At 54.0% G+C, this 20,174-nt stretch overlaps 2 protein-coding genes across 4 annotated transcripts; one reads left to right on the top strand and one right to left on the bottom strand.

The window, feature by feature from the left end:
* The first annotated feature begins 10,162 nt into the window (after positions 1 to 10,162).
* Positions 10,163 to 18,624, top strand: FOSL1 (FOS like 1, AP-1 transcription factor subunit). 3 transcript variants are annotated; one of them, XM_045893249.3, is made up of 4 exons: positions 10,169 to 10,401; positions 12,670 to 12,867; positions 14,849 to 14,956; positions 15,372 to 18,624. In XM_045893249.3, exons 1-4 carry the CDS (start codon positions 10,312 to 10,314, stop codon positions 15,789 to 15,791), a joined length of 816 nt encoding a protein of 271 aa, XP_045749205.1. In that variant the 5' UTR covers positions 10,169 to 10,311; the 3' UTR covers positions 15,792 to 18,624. The 3 variants fall into 3 exon arrangements, with proteins under 3 accessions (XP_064432249.1, XP_045749205.1, XP_064432248.1); XM_064576178.1 differs by lacking the exon at positions 10,169 to 10,401 and adding an exon at positions 10,429 to 11,584; XM_064576179.1 differs by lacking the exon at positions 14,849 to 14,956 and having other exon boundaries at positions 10,163 to 10,401.
* CCDC85B (coiled-coil domain containing 85B) lies at positions 16,301 to 17,911 on the bottom strand. The gene has a single exon (XM_045893250.3). The coding sequence runs from the start codon at positions 17,909 to 17,911 to the stop codon at positions 17,303 to 17,305; it is 609 nt and encodes a 202-aa protein (XP_045749206.1). The 3' UTR covers positions 16,301 to 17,302.
* Positions 18,625 to 20,174: the final 1,550 nt, after the last annotated feature.

Genomic DNA, 20,174 nt, shown 5'->3' on the forward strand with positions numbered 1-20,174 from the left:
GCCATATGCCCAGACTGTGGGGCTTAGTGAAAGCAAGAACAACATCTAAATCTCAGCCCTATCCCCAGAGCCTAGCACAGTGCTTGGCCAGAGCAACCTCTCCATAAATTAACTAAAATCCAAATCTAAATTTCAATTCAAATCCAGTCCCTACCTGTTCCTCTGGACTCCTCTCCTTCATTCTCTGCTTCACCCTTCTTGTTCCAGAAGCATGAGCTGCCTGTTGTTTTCTTGCAGGCATGCTGGCCTTTCTCATTTTTGTGTCTTGCTCATGCTGTCACCTCCATTTGGTGTGCCTGACCCTCACATGCTTTCCTGGCTGAACACATGTCACACCTACCAGCCCATCCTCCCAGAGATTTGTCCTTCCCCATTCATCCACACCCCAAGCTCCCAGAACACCCACCCTGCTGTGTGTGGCTCTCATCTGTGTGTCTGGGGACCCCCGCAAGGACAGTGGCTCCACTTTATCCTGCAGGGTGTCTTCAGGGTCCAGCATAGGACCTGGCCTAGCACAAGTGCCAAGTAAACATTATTGAATAAATGAGTGATTGAATGAAAGTCACTCTCTGTCTCCGGGCCTGTTTCCTCATTCTGTTCATAACAAGAGCGAGGCACTGTGCTGAGTGTTTCCCTCCATCATCTCATCAAAGTCTCACCTGGCTCTGTTATTACTGCTGTTTTGCAGAAAAGGAAACGGAGGCCCAAAGAGGTGCAGTAATTGGTTCCAGGTTACAAAGCCGTAAGTGACAGAGCCAAGATTTGAATCCAGGTCATCCAACCCCAGAGCGCCTGATGGCATTGTTGAGCCCAGCACTATAGGAAAGTGCTGTTGGGGGTGCCTGGGTGGCTCAGATGGTTAAGAGTCTGCCTTCGGCTCAGGTCATGATCCCAGGGTCCTGGGATCGAGTCCCGCATCGGGCTCCCTGCTCAGTGGGGAGCCTGCTTCTCCCTCTGCCTCTCTCTCTGTGTCTCTTATGAATAAATAAAATCTTTAAAAAAAAAAAAGGGAAAGTGCTCTTGGAGTGAGGAGCTGCAACGATAAATAAGCCCCATCAAGGACTTAGGACCTGACTTGTAAACTACACAAGTTAGGTCCTCAGAACTGCCGGAGAGGACAGACTGGGCCAAGACTAAGATTCCCATTTTACTGATGGAGAAACTGAGATGCAGAGAGTACAGTGACTAAGCCTACCTGGGCAGGAAGGATCTCCCAGGCCTATGGTAAAGACTGCTTCCCTACCAGGCCAGGGACTCCCCAGGATCCACCCCCTCAGGCTGGCAGGGGATTCTTCCCTGTTTGGAGTAAGGAAACAGCCCAGGCCCAGGGTGGGCTAGGCTGAGTAAACTTGGACAAGCCCCTATGCTCAGCCCTCTTTTATAAAACCACATAAAGGATGACTGAGGCCAGGGAAAGGAGACCCCCACACACACAATCTACCTCCTCCCACTCACATGTCCTGTGTACCCCAAACCCCAGGGAGGAGGCTCTAGAGGGGCTGGCTGGGGAATGGGGAGAATATCTACCTGACCCCTGATCTCAGCTGGGGCTAGGTGGCTGAGCCGGAGAAGACAGGAAACAGCTGAGTTGGGAGAAAGTTTCAGCCAGGGCTTTGGTGAGGTTTGGGGGATTTTCCCAGCAGGGCAACTGCACCCCACTCCCGCCCACTGGGAGGGGCCCTGGCAGGGACGAGGCTTGGGTCACACAGCTGATTCATCCAGGGAGGGAAACTCCCCACTTCTCTGACGCGCATCCCCCAGACACTGAGGGGGTAACCTGAGGGCACACAGCCCAGAGACCCACTGAACCCATTTTCCCTTGATTATTGGCTTCCCACCAGGGCATGAAAACCCCCCGGCTGGACAGAGGGACAGAGTCAGGCAGTGGGGCACGGTATGGGGCAGCTTCCCAGGGAATGACCTCAGAGACTGGAACCAAAGCAATGGCCACACAAAGGGTGCCCTGGCCCCCTCCCCTCACCCACTTGTTTAGCTGAGGACACTGGGGGTCAGATAGTAAGAGTGAATGGGCACATGACCTAGTCGGTACCTGGCACTCCTCCAAGCAGTTTGCATGCATTAATGCATTTTGGTCCTCACAGCCCTCATTTTACTGAGGAAGGAATTGCAGACAGAAGAGGTAAAGTAACTTGGCCATGGTCAAGGCTAGAAACACTCTGGCAGCCTCCACAACTCCCCTAAAATGTTCATACACACCCCTGTGGCAGGGAGCTGTGTCCCCGGTCACTGAGCAGCTCTGGCTCCTGGGAACTCTAGAGGACAGACATGTCACCCACTGGGCCCTGGCTCCTCCCAGGCTCAAAAGAGAAAGCTTGTCCCACAGGGGGAGAAAAAAAATCAGTCAAACCCCCAGAGGCCAGGAGAGGGCAGAGAAGCATTCCCGCCAAAATCTTCCTCTCTTAAGGCTTTGACTCCTTTCCAAACCCCCATCCTTTCCTCCGGAGCCAGAGCCTCCCTTTCCGGTCTGCCAGCCCGGCTCCCCTCCCTGACACCACACATACACACTCACGCAGGAACACACGGGCACTGGCGTGCACGCTGAGTCCAGCCTCCAGACCCCTGCCCCTCGGCCGGGCAGGCTGGGGTCCTGCCAGGTGTTGGAGGGGCCCTGAGAGTTGGGGCTTTTTGAGGCATGGCCAAAGGCCCTCCACAGGCAAGTTCTGCCCCATCTGGCTCCCACTCACAGGCCGCATGACTCACCCCCTCGCCCCCCATGACTCAGTTTACATGGGTGCCCAGAGGTCCTCCCAGCGAGGGTGGGGTGATTTATTGGCCCGGCCTAGGCCTGCCAGCCTTTTATGCCAGGATGAGCGTTTCATCCCCCTCCTGGCCCGGAGCAGGATCTGGCACCCTGGAGCCCAGGGGTGGGGGTAGGCCTCAGGTCCAGGACTGTGAGGAGAGCCCAAGAACTGGGTGACAGGCCCTAACTGTCCTGGGCTTAGGTCTGCAGGGAGCAGGAACTGCTCCAGGAGCCCTAAGGGGTGAGGCTGAGCGGGCAGAGCCATCCTGAGCACTGACAGCAGGACCCCTGATGCCCTCCACGCAGAGGGAATGGTCCACATGGCACAAAACTCGATGGCATGAAAATGCTAACACTTACTGAGCCCTTCTACGGGAAACCAGTCCTGTGCTAAGTGCCATCCGCATCTAATCTCATTTACTCCCCCAACAACCCTGAAAAGCAGGTACAAACATTATATTACTTTCACAATGAGGAGACTGAGGCATAGAGAAGTTAAAAGAATGGCCCAGGTCACACAGCCAGAAAGCGGCTGAGCTGGGGCTCGAACCCAGGCCACCTGACTCCAGAAGTCTTATGGTGATCCTCTGCTGCTTCCCCAAACTGTGCTGGTTGGAGCAGAGGTGAGGGACCCGGGGGTCTGCCCTGCCCCTCCCCCAGGTGGATCTCCACTGAAACTTCTGGTTTTAGGGCTTACAGTGTGTAAATTACTCACCTGCAAGAAGAGAAAACTGAGGCTCCCAGAGGAAAAGGGGCTGGCCTGAGGTTGCAGAACAGATCAGAGATGCAGGTGGCTGGGACCATGTCTTTGATGCTCTCTAGGATGCCCTGGGCTGGAGAGGTGGCTGGTGGGGGAGGGAAACCCAGGACAAGAGTGGGGACATGGTAGCCCTGTCCCTGACTCCTGCTTAATCCAGCCCCTTTCTTCTCTGGAGCCTCAGGGTCCTCATCTGCCTCATGGGGACAGGCCTGCCATCGCAACAGGGTGGCATGAGCCTCAAAGGACAGCAGAGGGACAGGCCCCTGTGCATGCTCAAACAGTAGGCCCTGGAAACAGCAGCCCAGCCCCCACTTGTACCTCATCCTCTTCCTCGCCCGGGCCCCACCACATGACTCCCTCTGACCTTGAGAGCCTGGAGGGCCAGGCCCAGAAGACCTTCCCACAAGGGACTCCAGCCCCCTCTTCCCTAGATTCCAGCCTCAGCGAACTGGGCACAGGTCACTTCCCTGTTCAAACACCACTCAGGAGTCCCCTTGTCTCCCAGCCCAAGTCAAGTTCCTCGGCGGGGCATTCAAGGACCCTGGCTTAGGCCTCACTCTGCCCACCCTTCCAGCTCACAGCCCAACACACATCCCACCACGTGCTCTGGACCTCAGCGTCCCCAGGCCTTTGTGCCCACCGACTTCAACCCCAGGAACAGCTCCCCCAACCTCACCTACTCCCCTGCCAGGAAGCCTGCCCTCCCCTGGTGGGAAAGAATCCTTCCTTCCTGGGGCTTCCTGTAGTGCCCCCTGGTGCTCTCCAGCTCTGGTCCCCCAGCATTGCCGACCTACCACCAGGGCTGTTTTCCTCAGTGTCTGATCACCTCTCGGCGGCGCTGTAAGTGTCCTGGGGCCAAGACCAAGTCTTTAATCATCCCTACCTCCCCCACAGCTGGCTCCATTCGACTTCATATTCAGTTAATTCAGGACAATGGATATAGAAACTGCTCCATCATGCAGTGGGGTCGGACTCAGCAATCAAAAGGAGTAAGCTGCTGCTCCGCACATCCAGGTGAGTCTCAGACCTAATGGTGTGAGTCAGAAGGCAGACACAAAAGGGCTCGAACTATAGGCTTCCACCGATGTGAAAGTCCAAAGAGACCGAACTAATCTGTGGCAATAGAACTGAGATAAGTGACTTCCCGTGGGAAGGAGGAGAGAATGACTGCAAAGAGGCAGGAGAGAACTTTTTGGGGGGGGGTGTGTGGAAATGTTCTATATCTTGATTTGAACATGCTCACAGGTATCTAAAATGATCAAACAACCGACCAATACATGGTACTGAATGTAAAATATAGTTCAACGAAGTAGGCTTTTTTTTTTTTAATGGGGCAGATCTACATATACTTCGTGGAAGGATTTCCAAGATACAAGAAAACAAAAAAGCAAGGAGAAAACAGGATGCAGAGCAGGCGACCTTCTGGGTAAAAAAGATACACAAGAAGGTGGTCACACCAGAGTGTGGTTTCCACCGTGTACCCTTGTGTAGCTTCTGGATCTTGAAGCATGTAAAAGTACTGCCTAGTAAAAGAGAAATGCAATGAAAAATTAAAAAATAGAAGGCAAAGTAAAAAATAAAGATCATGTTTTAAAATAACTTAAGGGCCACCTGGGTGGCTTAGTTGGTTGAGCATCTGCCTTCAGCTCAGGTCCATGTACCCTGTGACCTAATAAGTCCACCCCTGGGACTTATCCTGGAGAAATAAGTGCGATCGGCCACCGAAGGACACATCCGTTTATACGAAGTTCAAGAACAGGCAAAAGTCATCAATGATGCTAGAAGTCAGAATAGTGGTACCCGTGGGTGGGGAGTGGTGATTGAGGGGGGCCACAAGGAGCTTGGGAGCTGTAGAAATGTCCTCTATCATGATGAGGGCAGTAGCTACACGGGTTTACATACATGTAACAAGTCATTGAGCTGAACATGTTGGATGAGCGCACTTCACTAGATGTATATTAAACTTCAATTTAGCCAGGAACCAAAATATAAGAACCAAAATTATAAAACAAGTAGAAGAAAACATGGGGGTAAATGTTCAAATTTGGCAGTAGATTCATAGCTCTGACACTGGAAGAATGAGCAACAAAAGAAAAAAACAGAGATTGGACTTCATAAAAATGTTAAAAACTTTTGTGCATCAAAGGGTGTTCTGAAGGGGCGCCTGGGTGGCTCAGTCCTTAAGCGTCTGCCTTCGGCTCAGTCCTGGGATCAAGCCCCGCTTTGGGCTCCCTGCTCAGCGGGAAGCCTGCTTCTCCCTCTCCGATTCCCCTTGCTTGTGTTCCCTCTCTCGCTGTGTCTCTCTCTGTCAAATAAATAAATAAAATCTTAAAAAAAAAAAAGGGTGTTCTGAAAAATGTGAAAAGACAACCTACAGAATGGGAGAAAATATCTGCAGATCATATTTTTAATAAGGGTTTGCTAGCCAGAATATATGAAGAACTCTTATAATTCAACAACCACACACACACACACACACACAAACAATTAGGGGTGCCTGGCTGGCTCAGTCCGTAAAACATGGGACTCTTGATCTCAGGTTGTGAATTCAAGCCCTACATTGGGCATGGAGCCAACTTAAAAAAAAATTAGAAATGGGCAGAGGACTTGAATAGACATTCGTCCCTAAAGTATATATAAATAGCAAAAAAGCACATGAAAAGATATTCATCATTAAGGAACATGGTCTGTTATTAAGGAAACGCAAATTAAAACACAATGAGATACCACATCACACCCTCTAGGATGTCTTTCATTTCAAAAACGGAAATAATAAATGTTGGCAAGGATGTGGGCAAATTAGAACCCTCATACACTGCCAGTAGGAATGTAAAATGGTGCAACCGCTTTGTAAAACAGTCTGGCAGTTTTTCACAAGGTGAAACAGAGAATTACCATATGAGCCAGCAATTCTACTCTTAGGTACATACCCAAAATAAATGAAACATATGTCCGCACAAAAACTTGTACACAAATGTCTATAGCAGCCTTAGTCATAATACCCCAAAAGGAGAAACATTCAAATGTCCATCAACTTATGAATAAATAAATAATTGGTATATCCATACAATAGAATATTATTCAGCAATAAAAAAGAACAGAGTATTTATACATACGACAACATAAATGAGCCTGGAAAACATGCTAAGGGAAAGAAACCAGATGTAGAAGGTCACATTTGGTATGATTCCATTTATATGAAATGTACAAAATAGGCAAATCCATAGAGACAGAAAGAGGATTAGTGGTTCCCAGGAAATGCAATTGGGAGTGATTTCTTCATGGGAAGGGGATGATTTTCTGGTATAATAAAAAAGTTTTGAAAACTAGAGAGAAGTGGTGGTTGCACAACATTGTGAATGCACAAAATTCTATTGAAGTCTATGCTTTAAAATGGTTAATTGTATGTTATGTAAATTTCAACCTCATTTATAAAATAAATGAACTTCAATTTAAAAGGTGAATGGAGGGGCCGCTGGGTGGCTCAGTCGGTTAAGCAGCTGCCTTCAGCTCAGGTTATGTTCCCAGAGTCCTGGGATCGAGCCCCTCATTGGGCTCCCTGCTCAGCGGGAAGTCAGCTTCTCCCTCTGCCTTGTTCAATCTCTCTATCTCTCTGTCAAATAAATAAATAAAATCTTTAAAAAAAAGTGAATGGAGGGGTGCCTGAGTGGCTCAGTGGGTTAAGCGTCCAACTCTTGATTTCAGTTCAGGTCATGATCACAGGGTCCTGGGATCGAGCCCAAGTAGGGCTCTATGCTCAGTGGGAAGTCAGCTTAAGGATTTCTCTCCCTCTCCCTCTGCACCATCCCCCCAATCTCTCTCTCTCAAATAAATAAATACATCTTTGAAAAAATAAAAAGTGAATGGAAAATGAAACGCACAAACATCACCTCACATCCTAGGGGCACTGACAAGAACTTGCTGGGTGCCAAGCACACTCATCCATCGCCTCCATTTGCCTCACTGCAGCCCCAAGAGATGGGCATTCTCTGGAGCTCAGGGAGGGAAGTGACTGAGCCAGGCTCACACAAGGTGCCAAGGGACAGTGCCCTAGTTTCTCAGACCTCTGGGCCCCTGGACTCCTGCAATCACGGTGGCCCCTTGGGAATCTCGCCTGGCCTCCCTGGGTGGGAGCTGGTGAGGTCAGGGGCCAGGAACGTTTCTGCAGCCGCGAAGCAGAAGTTAGTGACTGAGGAGCTTGGAATGTGCTGCCTCTGAAAGGTCCTCCTTGTGGCTCCACCAACGGTTAGGGCAGGAAGGGACTTTCAGAACCACGCAATCACACACACACACACACACACACACAGATTTGAGACCTGAGCCCCTGAGCTCAGTCACTGCCCCAGGATGCTGGGGGGAGTGGGACAGGGTGGTGTTTCTGGATCAGGCAGATGTATGCAGTCGAGGCTGACCTGTGTCAGTCCTCACATGTGCCACCACCAGACCGCCTTTGTCACCTTGACCCATCCAACTTGGGCTCAGCCAAAGAGTTCAAACATCAGTTAGTGTGTATGTGCTGCATGACTGCCTTGGAATGTGATCAGAACCCCAAGGGCTCCCACTTTTGGAGCTTTTTATTAACATGTGTATTTGGTTTTGCTGTGTGTGTTTTTTTAAGATTTTATATATTTATTTGACAGAGAGAGATAGCGAGAGCAGGAACACAAGCAGGGGGAGTGGGAGAGGGAGAAGCAGGCTTCCCAGTGAGCAGGGAGCCCAATGTGGGGCTCAATCCCAGGACCCTGGGATCATGACCCAAGCCGAAGGCAGACGCTCAGTGAATGAGCCACCCAGGCATCCCTGGTTTTGCTATTTGTCAAGTTCTTACTATATGCCGGGCTAAACATGTGGTATTATTTTATTTCTATTCTGTAACAACCCTGACATGTAGATTGTGTGTCTCATCTAGATCATACAGCTGGTGAGCAGCCTAACCAAAATTCAAACTCCAGAACCCAGAGCTGTCTGATTTCAGCATGCATGTTCTTTTCCATGGATCACACTGCCTCAAATCACTCTCTCTCTCCCTCTGTCTCTTTCACCTCTCCATTTCTCATTCTGGTAAACTGCTGTTGGTTTCTTCTTAGAGAAAGACAAGCATTGAGTAGAATAAGGGCAAGGAAGAGGCACCAAGCTGGCAACCACCTTCTGAGCAAACAGCACTTTAGAGCTTACAAAGCATTTTCACATTTATGATTTCATTTGATCCTATAGCAACCCCATGAGGTCAGCAGGAGGCTCAATCACTCCCACTGGGCCTGGGACTCAAAGGGTAGGTGACCCACCCAGGGTCATAGAGACAGAAAATGGTAGCTTGGGGACTGGAAGCCCACGGCCAAGCTGGCCTTCTGTGTCTGAGTCCTGAGTGCACCCACAGACCCCAGGGAGGGCAGCCCAGGACCCTGCTTCCCCAAACTCTTCCTTCCCTGAGGACAAAACTGGAGCTGATCAAATGGAGGTAGCAGTGGAGCGCAGAAGAGCCCAGCTCTCTTTCTGTAGTTGTGTGACCCTGGCAGTGGGAGGAAGCAGAGAAGTTTTGGGGTGCTCCTCTCAGCACTGACATTCTGCCCCGGTGAAAAAGTGTTTGGGAGGGCTTTGAGAAATCTTGACTGAGCGTGGGCTTGGGGCTCCCACAGCCCTGATTTGGCAACCTGCTTCAGCCACTCTCTTAGGGACATTAGGCACTTCATTTCAACATCCCTCAGCCTTAGTTTCCCCATCTGTAAAATGGGGATGACGATGGTACCTACTCCCCAGGGTTGTTGGCCTTGGTTGTTGAAATTTGGCCCCAGCCTCACATTCATACAGACCTTTGACATAATCTCCAAATAAGGCTGTTGACCACACAGCCCCCAGAGAATGGTGACGGTATTTACAGAAGATGGCACTTATCAGACCACAGGACAGCTGTGTCCCGCTGCAGGCTCTACAGGCTCTTAACCGCTTATGGAGGCTCTGAATTAAAACTTGTTATAACTTCTGAAATTATCCTATGAGTAGCACGGTCATGTTGCCTTGTATTTGTGGATAGTTCAAACCATTAACTTGTTCATTGTAAACATTTCCCTTCCGGTAAGCCTGGTTTATCACTTCTCCACTTTTTAGTATACCTGAATCTTAGATGCCAGTAGCAGGGTTCCTGGCATGAAGTAAGCACCCAGCAAATAAAATAATAACCACCACAATCACATTTATAATCCACTTCACTGTTTCCGGACCCCTTTCTCATTCTTCATTTCAACCTCTCACGCGCTGCAAGGCGTGATTCTCTCGCCCCATATGACGGATGCCAAAACTAAGGCCAGACCAGGCGGTGAGTGGGCTCCGGGGCCCGCGCCCCGAATTGGGAAGGCGGGCCCAAAGCCTGGGCTCGCCGGCGGGGTGGGGCCGGGCGCCCAGCAGCTTACAGGTGCGTAAATCCTCGGGGGAATCCTCGGTTCCACCTGGGCGCGGCGAGGAAATTGCACCATGTATGGGTAACTACGTCAGAAGGGGCAGACCGCCGCTGTCGTGGGGGACGCCGGGTCCGTCGCTTTCCCCCACTAAAAGGCGGCTACCGGACTGTAGGAGGCGTAGACAAGTTCAGCGCGGACTGGCAAAAGGCGGCGCGTCTGGGGAGGTGGAGCCCTGAGGTGTCCAGTGCCGTTGAAAATCGCCCGCTCCCCCCCCCCGCAATCGAAGTGGTTCAGCCCGAGAACTTTTCATTCATAAAAAGAAAAGACTCCGCGAGGAGCAAGTGAGTCAGAACCGAAGCCGGCGACGCGGACCCCACAAAGCAGCCAGCCAGGGCATGTTCCGAGACTTTGGGGAACCCGGACCGAGCTCCGGGGCCGGCGGTGCGTACGGCGGCCCGGCGCAGCCCCCCCCTTCAGGCCAGCAGGTGAGAGGGACCCGACGCCTGGGGTTCCCGGGTGGACAGCGCCTGGGACGCTGCGGTCGGCTCCGCACACTTTGGGATTGGGGTCGGGAACAGGAGTAGGGACTGGGTCTGGGGCCGTGGCCGTGGCCGTGGCCGTGGCCGCGGCCGCGGATACTGCCCATTCTCCACGGTCTAGAGGCACATTTCCCCCGCAGCTCAGGGGAATGCTCGCGGCGGGCGCAACAAGGATCTGCGAATGTCCCCTCTCGCTGGCCCCTTTTTCCTTCGCTGTCTGCTGTCCATCTGTCCCGCCGTCTCTGTTACCTTCTTTCTTTCCTCCCGTCCACGACTAATTTCTTTGTCCTGTCTGCGTCAGAAGGACGCCCCTTAGTCCGGGATTAGTCCCAGCTCCGACAGGAGCAGAGGGTTTGATCCAGCGCGGACGAAATTCCGGGGGTCCGAAGTCTGGGCTGAGGCCGAGAAGTCCCCACGCAGGAGGGAGGCGGGATCCAGCGGCAGGCTAGCCCCGACAGACTGGGAATCCTCAGCGCAGTCTGTGACCATCTGTGTGTCCGTTTGTCTGTCCCCCTCTATCTACCCCGCCAAGTCCCTATCCCCTTCTTGGCGCAGTGGAGCCTGGTGGGATCCCGGAGACTGGTTCTCGACCCCTAATTTACAGGCTGGGGCCAGTGGAGACTGAGAGATGCCGGGACATGCGCAGGGTCTTGCAGCGGGCAGCTCCGGCGCCCCCGACTCTCGTCACCGAAGGGCGCCCCGCTGCAGGCTGGGGGGACTTGGGTGGCTGCAGGTGCCCGTTTCCTGTCGAGGGGCAGCGCGCACGTGTCGCTAGGGGAGGGAAGGAGCGGCGTCCGTTCCGCCGAGTCACAGCGGCCGAGTCACGGTGGCTGACTCACCCGGGGCGCCCCTCCCTTCCTGGCCCGGAGCGGCCCGGGCCCGGACTACCTCGGGAGCGGGAGACGCCGCCGGCGGTGCCTCAATCCCGGAACTGGGGTCACTGGGCCACCGGGCCCGCAGCGCTGGGCCGGGGACACCGCTGTCTGGACTTGCCTGGGCTTGTGGCACGCTTCCGGAGGCCTGGGCGCCAGGGCCCAGCCCCAAGGCTTGAACCCAGTTCTCCTCCCCAATGCTGAATCCCCATCTCAAGCCCTTCCTCAGATTTCTGGCTGAAAGAAAATCTTGGCAGGTAATAAATACATGGAGCTCATACAGTGCAGCCTGCATGGTCGGGGAGGTTTGTACCTCATTAACCGTATTTCACAGAACCTAAGAATTCATTGATTTGAAAACCCACCATTATATTGTGCCGCTACATTTTTCTTTTCTTTTCAAGATTTTATTTATTTATTTGACAGAGAGAGAGAGCGAGAGAGGGAACACAAATAGGGGGAGTGGGAGAAGGAGAAGCAGGCTTCCCGTGGAGCAGGGAGCCCAATACAGGACTTGATCCCAGGACCCTGGGATCATGACCTGAGCTGAAGGCAGACTCTTTTAACAACTGAGCCACCCAGGTGCCCCAATGCCACTAAATTTTTCTAAAGCTGCCAAGTGAACTGTGATTTCAGAGCTACTAAAGGGCATCTCTTAGCATTAATGAAATGCCATAATCCTCACCTACAACAATATTAAAAGTAAGGCAACGGAGGCACATTGAGGTTAAATAACTTGCCCAGAGTCATGGCCAGTAAGTGGCTGAGCTAAGAGCTCACTGGGACAGCCTAAACCCAAGGCAGTGGTTCTTGCCCACCACAGCGCCTGGGCACTGGACACCTGCCACTTACCAGGCCCTGTCCCACACATTCTCTCACCGGATTCTCTCAGCCAGCCTTGGAGACAGGAGTTGGAATTCTCCTCTTTGTGCAGGTGGGATTCAGGCAGAGTACAGGAGTATGTCTGGGCCCAAACCCCACTTCCCACTTACTGGCTATGTGTTTATGGACAACTGTTTTCCCGACTGAAAATGAAGACACTGTTGTGCAAATTAGATGAGTCAGTATTTGTAAAGTGGTTGGGACAGTGCCTGGAATTCATACTTTATAGTACGTTCCGCTAGGACAATGAAGGCACGGCAAGGTTATGAGACTTGCCCAAAGTCACACAGCTCTTAAGCAGGGATTTGTCACCAAGTCAGTCTCTCTGTCAAGTTGTGCTCTTTCCGGTCTCTCGGAAGCAGCAGCTGCATTGAGGGTGGATGGCGGGGTGGCTTCTGTCCAGTGAAAACCCTCAGTCTACACAGACCTCATCCTTGGCTTTCCATTTCTCATCCCTCAGAAGTTCCACCTCGTGCCAAGCATCAACGCTGTGAGTGGCAGCCAGGAGCTGCAATGGATGGTGCAACCTCACTTCCTGGGACCCAGCAGCTACCCCAGGCCTCTGGCCTACCCCCAGTACAGCCCCCCGCAGCCCCGGCCAGGAGTCATCCGGGCCCTTGGGCCACCTCCAGGGGTTCGTCGACGGCCCAGTGAACAGGTAAGGAGCAGAGGCGTTGTACTGGTTCTGATGCCCACAAGGATGCTGAGGTGCAGAGGACAGGTTCTTGGCCAAAAGAACACAGGCTTAGAAAGGGGGGAGATGGGGAGGTGGGGCCACTGGTGACTCCTGGCCAAGGGAGAAAGTAATAGGAGCCCCTGGGGTGATCCAGAGGGCAAAGAGGTCACTTCTAGATCAGGGAAAGCTTTCTGGAGCTGGAGGTATATTAGCCTGGAAGGATGGGTAGGATTTGCATAGGTAGAGATGAAGGAAAAGACATTCCAGGTAGGGAGGATGGCAGGAGCAAGAATGGAGGTGGAGGCGAGAACATGTAAGGTGTGCATGTGGAAAGGTGGGTGGATGGTAGAGGGTCTCCACCTGCTGACATGTATGGTGATGGTGAACATATGCTGCCTAGGGAGGTGGGGAGAGAACAGAAAGGGGAGGGTTCCCTGCAGCTACTCTCTGGGTCTAAGTTTCCCTATCTCATTTAATCTTTACAAAACGCCTCCGAGGAATGCACTCTGGTTTTCTCCATTTTACAGCTGGGAAATGAAGGCACAGAGAGATAGTCACTTGCCCAGATCACACAAGTAGTGAGCAATGAGACAGGTCTTTTTAATTCTATTTTTTTAAAAAGATTTTATTTATTTATTTGACAGAGAGAGACACAGCGAGAGAGGGAACACAAGCAGGGGGAGTGGGAGAGGGAGAAGCAGGCCTCCCTCGGAGCAGGGAGCGCAACGTGGGGCTCGATCCCAGGACGCTGGAATCATGACCTGAGCCTAAGACAGGCGCTTAAGGACTGAGTCACCCAGGCGCCCCAGGTCCTTTTAATTCTAAAGTGAGATCCTAACCATCAAGCCACACTATCTCATCCAGAGGTAACAGAGGCTCAAAGCAGAGTGAGCTGGGAACTCTTGGCTCCCCAACCAGGGCTCCAGCTTCCACAGTGCTAAAAAAAAGTCTTTACCAAAATAAATAAGAGATAGAGGGCCTTTAAGGGAGTGGCTCCTCCTTCATTTTGGTATGTGAGCCTGTAGCGGAGTGAGGCTTGCGCATAGGGAGCTTATCCTGACAGCAGGGTAGAAGAGGAGAGAGGTCAGGATCTTGGAAAGATGTGCAGTTAGACAAGACTTTGTGACCAATTGGAGAAGAGAACCATGCTGTGAGCCCCAGAGGCAGGCTCCTGGACTTCTTCAGCCCTGTCCTCAGGGGCGCTCTCTGTTTCTGGGACTCCTAGACTGGGGCTGTGAGCTCTAAGTGGGGTTCTTTTGGGGGAGGTGGTCTCCATCAGCAGGCCTCTCAGTGTTGAATAGAGTGAGTGGATTTTAGTTTCTGCCCTGGGACCATAAACGCGTTATTCATCCTCTCCAGGCTTCAGTTCCTTACATGGAAAGTTGGGTTAAGAATCTGTGTAAAACTCTTCCGCCGGCATGTAATAGGTTCCTAATAAAAAAACAACTTGCTTAGCCACAACACTCATGAATCCCTCCTAGTGCTCACAATCTCTGCGGAAAAGGACACTTGGTTGTCAAGAGATTGAAAAGAATGAGGGTCCTTCGAGAAAGAGCGATTGGTTCCCAGGGGCTCAGAGTAAGAAAGACCACTTCTGGCTGGACAATGAGAGAAAGCTTCCTGGAAGAGTGGGGGTATCTCAGTTGAGTCCTGAGAGATGGGCGGGGGGCGGTGTAAAGGTTTGTGGAGTGTGTGTGTTGGGGGGGGCATTCTGAGAGAGAAATCAGAGGAGGCAAAAGCTGGGTGCGAGGAGGGAATCTGATTAATTCCATCTTACTAAAGCGTGAGTGCGGGGAACCGGTCGCGGTGCAGTGTGATCCCTGAAGCGCAGGGGCGCGGGGGGGCGGGGGGGGCTGCACCGCCATGTCCTCCGCCAGGGTCCTAGCACTGGGCCACCGCACAAGGCGAGTGCCGGGCAACCAGTGGCCCAGGGTCTACCTCACTACTTCCTCCACCCGTCCAGATCAGCCCGGAGGAGGAGGAGCGCCGTCGAGTGAGGCGCGAGCGGAATAAGCTGGCCGCGGCCAAGTGCAGGAACCGGAGGAAGGAACTGACCGACTTCCTGCAGGCGGTGAGCACCGGCCGGTGCGGAGGGTGTCCAGGCCCCGGCCCACCGAACCTCAGAGGGCCGTGACTCCCCTGAGCCTGCGGGGCCCCAGGGGGAGCCCGTATATGAAGTCCCCTTCCCCCAGGCTCCCGTCGGAGGAGCATTCCTTCGGAGAACACGACGAGGAAAAAGCGATTAAAAATTAGTTACAGCGCGCCTCACTCCCAGCAAAGCCGAGGAGAGCTAGAGCTTCGGCGGACAACCTCCTTCTAAGATGCTCCGGGGCTTGATGGGAGTCGAGCCCATTTCTCCCAAGGGCTCATGGGAGTTGTAGTCCAGACTCGCTGGAGACCCACCCCCACCCCTCAATTACCACCACCTCCGGAGGCTACGCGGTATGCAGCCCTCCTCTTCTAACTCCTCTCCTAACCCTCCACAGGAGACTGACAAACTGGAGGACGAGAAATCCGGTCTGCAGCGAGAGATTGAGGAGCTGCAGAAGCAGAAGGAGCGCCTGGAGCTGGTGCTTGAAGCCCACCGCCCCATCTGCAAAATCCCGGAGAGGGCCACCGAGAGCGACACGGGCGGCCGGGGCGGTGCCAGCGGCACCAGCAGCCCGCCAGCTCCCTCCTGCCCTGTACCTTGTATCTCTCTTTCCTCGGGGCCTGTGCTTGAACCCGAAGCATTGCACACCCCCACGCTCATGACCACACCCTCCCTGACTCCTTTCACCCCTAGTCCGGTCTTCACCTACCCCAGCACCCCTGAGCCCTGCGCCTCAGCCCATCGCAGGAGTAGCAGCAGCAGCGGGGACCCATCCTCTGACCCTCTCGGCTCCCCCACCCTCCTTGCCTTATGAGGCACCCCAGCCCCCTACCGGCGGGTCCCACTCTAGCCAATGTCTCCCCACCCATTGGTCCAGCTGGTCTGGACCATATCCCACGCCCATCCCCAGCAGGCTCTTCTCCATCCCTCCAGATGAGACTGAGCATATTTTGCTTCCCAGGAGAGTCAGCTTGGGGCCACCAAAGCTGCCCACTGTTTTTCCAGAGCTGGCTTCTCTAGCATAATTTGCACTAAATCAGAGACAAAATATTTCCCATTTGTGCGAGGGAACTCCTGGCGACCAAAAAGGACTTTGTAGATCCCTAGAGGTCCTCTAGAGCCCTAAGCCCCTCCAGACCACACCTACAGTCTTCATCACCCTCTTCCTGTGATCCACCCAATCCTACTCTGACAGAAGATGATACTCTACCAGCCTAGAACACTAACTCACCCAGCCCCACACTGCCAGCAGCACCAAGTGATTGAACCAGGGCATTCTGCTGGCCCCTCCTGAATGGCAGGAGAGTGCCAGAGGCTTCTGTGATGAGCTGACCTGCAGCCCCCCCCCCCCAGCTCTGAGAAGACTTTAGCTCCAGGGAATCCAAGCCTCCACAACGAAGGCAGCTGCTATTTATTTTCCCACAGAGAGTATTTTTATACAAACCGGCCAAAATGCAATAAAAGGCTCGAAGTTCTGGCCTGGTCTCATTGAACCCAGAGGCAAAAGGGAGAACATTTGGAACCAGAAGCCCGAGGCTCCCGTCTCAGCTCTGTGGACTTACTGCATGAGTTTGGACAAATTATTTGATATTTCTGGACCTCGGTTGTCTTATCTGACAAATGAGGTTACATCTGCTCTGCCTCGTCTCTAAGACTGAGAGGAGGAATAGAGTGCTGTTGGGTGCAAGCCAAAAGGATTATCATCTTCCTCCTGATGGGGGCCCACAGCGCTCCTGCATGGGCCACAGGAGGGCGCTGTTATGCCCCGTCCAGCCTCGGGGGAGGCCGCTGAGTGGGTTCTAGGCCCCCAACACCTGCTTCCTGCCCCATTGTCTTGGACAGGAAGGAGCCGGGAAGGGAGCTGGAGCCACTTCAGGGGCCGGATCACTGCCTGTCCCGAGCCTAATGGGGGGAGCCAGGGGCTTACCACGGTCCCACATCCCGCCCCAGGCTTGAGGTAGTGGGGGAGTCAGCCACCTTAGGTCTGCAGCCCCTCCGGATGGGAATGGTACCCTGTCTCAACGTCCCCGCCCTCGTCCCCACCCCGGCGAGTCCCAAACAGACGCTGCCCAGGCCACGGGCTCTGCTTCCGTTCCAGTTTATTAGCCCCCACCCCGCCCCCAGCAAGTCCCTTCTTTCCAGCCTCCAGTCCCCCTGCTGCCCCACCAGCGAGAGCGAGGGGCCCTCCTTGGTGCCAGAGTTTCCAAATCCATGCCAGCGGCCCCTCGTGCGCAGGCGGGACGGCGTCCAGGTCCCGAGGTCCACCTCAGTCCCGGCGCTTGGGAAGCAGTCTGGTCGAGCGTCGACGTGAAGGAAGCTGAGCCCTCAGTCATCTGGGGAGCAGGCCAGGGGCAATTGATCGGGACTGCCCACGCTGCCAGTGCTGGAGCTTCCATCGCCCAGGTCGCGGGGCCCGCAGGGGGGCAAGGCGAGCTCGGGTGTCGGCCCGGCGCTTGAGCCCCCAGCGCCGCCGGGGCCGCCCCGGGGGCCCCACTCCTCGCCCAGAGCCAGGCAGAGCTCCTTAAGCGCCAGGTTCTCCCGCAGCAGCTCCTCCTGGCGGCCCTCCAGCTCGGCCAGCTTCTGCCAACAACCGCCCAAGTCCTCGCGCACGGCTCGGGATGCTTGGGTCCCGAAGAGCTGCCACTGGCGCGCGGCTCGCCGGCCGCGCTGGCGCTCCGAGTCCAGGAAGCAGCAGAGGTCGCGCAGCTCACGGTTCTCGGCCTGTAAGCGCCGGTTGAGCTGCTTGAGCTCGCGGATCTCGCCCAGGTGACCCTGCAGCTGCCGATTCACCTCCTGCATGAGGCGGCCGCGCTGCACCAGAGCCGCCAGGCGCGCCGCCTCCTCCCGCCGCAGGCGCCGCACCAGCTCTTCCTTGCCCAGCGCCGCCATCTCCTCGTCCGTCAGCTCCTCCAGGCCGCCCGCCTCGGCCTCCATGGCTGCTCAGGCCTCTGGAGCATTGCCTGCCCGCCGCCGCGGCCCAGGAGCCCAAGTCGAGCTCTGCGCGCTCCGGGTCGGGCTCGGGCTCCGCGGGCGGCAGGCTGTGGCAGTATAGCGTAGGCTGCAGCAGCCCCCGGGGGTGGGCACGCGGCGGGGCGCGCGCCGGGGCGGGGCCGTATGACGCTAAGGAAGGACAGCCAATCCAGGGAAGGCTCCCCGGAAAGGGGCGGGGCTTGAGCGCAGACTACAGAGAAAGAGAGAGCCACTTCCCCGCCCACTCCGGACCGCGGAGTTACGGACCGTCTTGGACGCTGTGTCCCAGCGCCACCACCCTCCGACAGGTGACCCCAAACTAGGCGCTTCGTACTTCCCAGTTCCAAACTTCCTCAAGCTCTCGCCTAGGCCTCTCAGCTCCTTCTGAGAACCAAGACTGCGGCGTCGGCCACTGACTCTCCTGCCCACCCCTCGACGGCACCCAGACGTATCTCGTTACCAACTTTCCTAGCATAGTTCATACTCGAGAGTCTCGGCTCACTGAACATCTCTCCCAGCTCTTTGGAGCCGAGTCCAGACGTGCGTGACTCAGCATCAGCCTGCCCTTTCATGGAAATTTTCTTGCCCGGGGGGAGGCGCATACAGGGATTCATTTGTTCAATAAACTTTTATTGTATGCAAAGCTCAGGCAGAAATAAACTTGACTAAGATTCTGATCCTGTCCTCAAAGGGGTCGTAATTTATTTTTTTAAAGATGTTATTTATTTATTTACTTGAGAGAGAGAAAAAGAGCACGAGCAGGGGGGAGGGGCAGAGGGAGAGGGAGAAGACGACTCCCCGCTGAGCAGGGAGCCTGACCCTGGACTCAATCCCAGGATCCTGGGATCATGACCTGAGCCGAAGGCAGAGGCTTAACCGACTGAGCCACTCAAGCGCCCAAAGGGGTCGTAATTTAGTGGGGGAGACAGGCTGGGTAAAACCAGAAGTAAACGGGGGATGGGCATGGTCTGAGGGATCTCCACCCCCCAAAAAAAGGTTTCCCCAAAGAGGTGGTAATCTGAGGGGCCCCGAAAGATGTATAGGAGTTTGGCAAGTAAAGAGAAAGCTATTTCAGGGAGCGGGAATAGCATGGTGAAAGACACTGGGGGCCTAGCTGCTTTAGGAACCGTGAGAGTAGCTCGATGTTTTCAAAAGGTAGTTGTGTGGAGAAAATGGTAAAATGAGGGAGAGAAGCAACAAAGGTAGTTGGCTGGAGCGTTGCCACAGGCCAGCCAGTAGGATTTTAAGCAGGGGAGTAACATTTTAAAATATGCATTAAAAAAATTATTCCGGGGGTGCCTGGGTGGCTCAGTCGTTAAGCGTCTGCCTTAGGCTTGGGTCACGATCCCAGGTTCCTGGGATCGAGCCCCGCATCGAGCTCCCTGCTCGATGGGAGGCCTGCTTCTCCTTCTCCCTCTCCACCTGCTTGTGTTCCCTCTCTTGCTTTCTCTCTCTCTGTCAAATAAATAAATAAAATCTTAAAAAAAAAAATTATTCCGGCTGCTCTGTGTGGGATGAACCATGGGGAAGAGACGTAGGCAGGGAGATTAGTAAGAACACTGTGTCAATGGGCAAGGTAGAGCTATGCAGAAGGACTGGGCTGGGACAGTGCCAGTAGGGGTGGAGAGGACAAAACATCCTAGAAATATTCAGGAGGCAAATCAGCAGACCTGAATGTGAGGAGTGAGGACTCTGGGAGAAAGCACAGGGTTCTGGGATGAGAACTGGGTGAATGTTGGGACTGTCACTGAGATAGGAACGCAGGAAAGAAACAGATTGGAAAGAGACCTGTCTAGCTTTTGAGGGACCTGTAGGGTAGACAGCGTAGAAAGACGAGCAGATAGGCAGCCCTCTGATGTGGACTTCCAGCCAGAGCTCTGAGCTACAGAGTAAGAGAAGTCATTAGTGCAGGGGGGTGGGGTTTGGGGGGTTAAAACCATGGGAGCACGTGCCCCATGCCCAGGAGAGTTGCTCAGCTGCAGGATGGACTGAGGCGCTCCCAGCAAGGCCCCTTGGAAGTTAGGTCAGATACATTTTTTGCAGAGAAAAGATTTAGGACAGAGACCTGTGAAACCCCTACATTTAAGATACACGTCAAAGTAGGGAGGCCCAGAAAAGGGCAGAGAAAGTGGGAGAAAAGCCAGAAGGAAGTGTGGGGGAAGGCTGCCAGCGCAGGGGAGACTGGCCGTTGGCCTCGACTCCCGAAGTCTTCCTGCAAACTGGGCCA

The sequence above is a fragment of the Mirounga angustirostris genome, unplaced genomic scaffold, assembly GCF_029215605.1.
Source record: "Mirounga angustirostris isolate CCGP_5_RB_7025 unplaced genomic scaffold, mMirAng1.0.hap1 SCAF_13, whole genome shotgun sequence".
Taxonomy (NCBI): Eukaryota; Metazoa; Chordata; class Mammalia; order Carnivora; family Phocidae; genus Mirounga; species Mirounga angustirostris.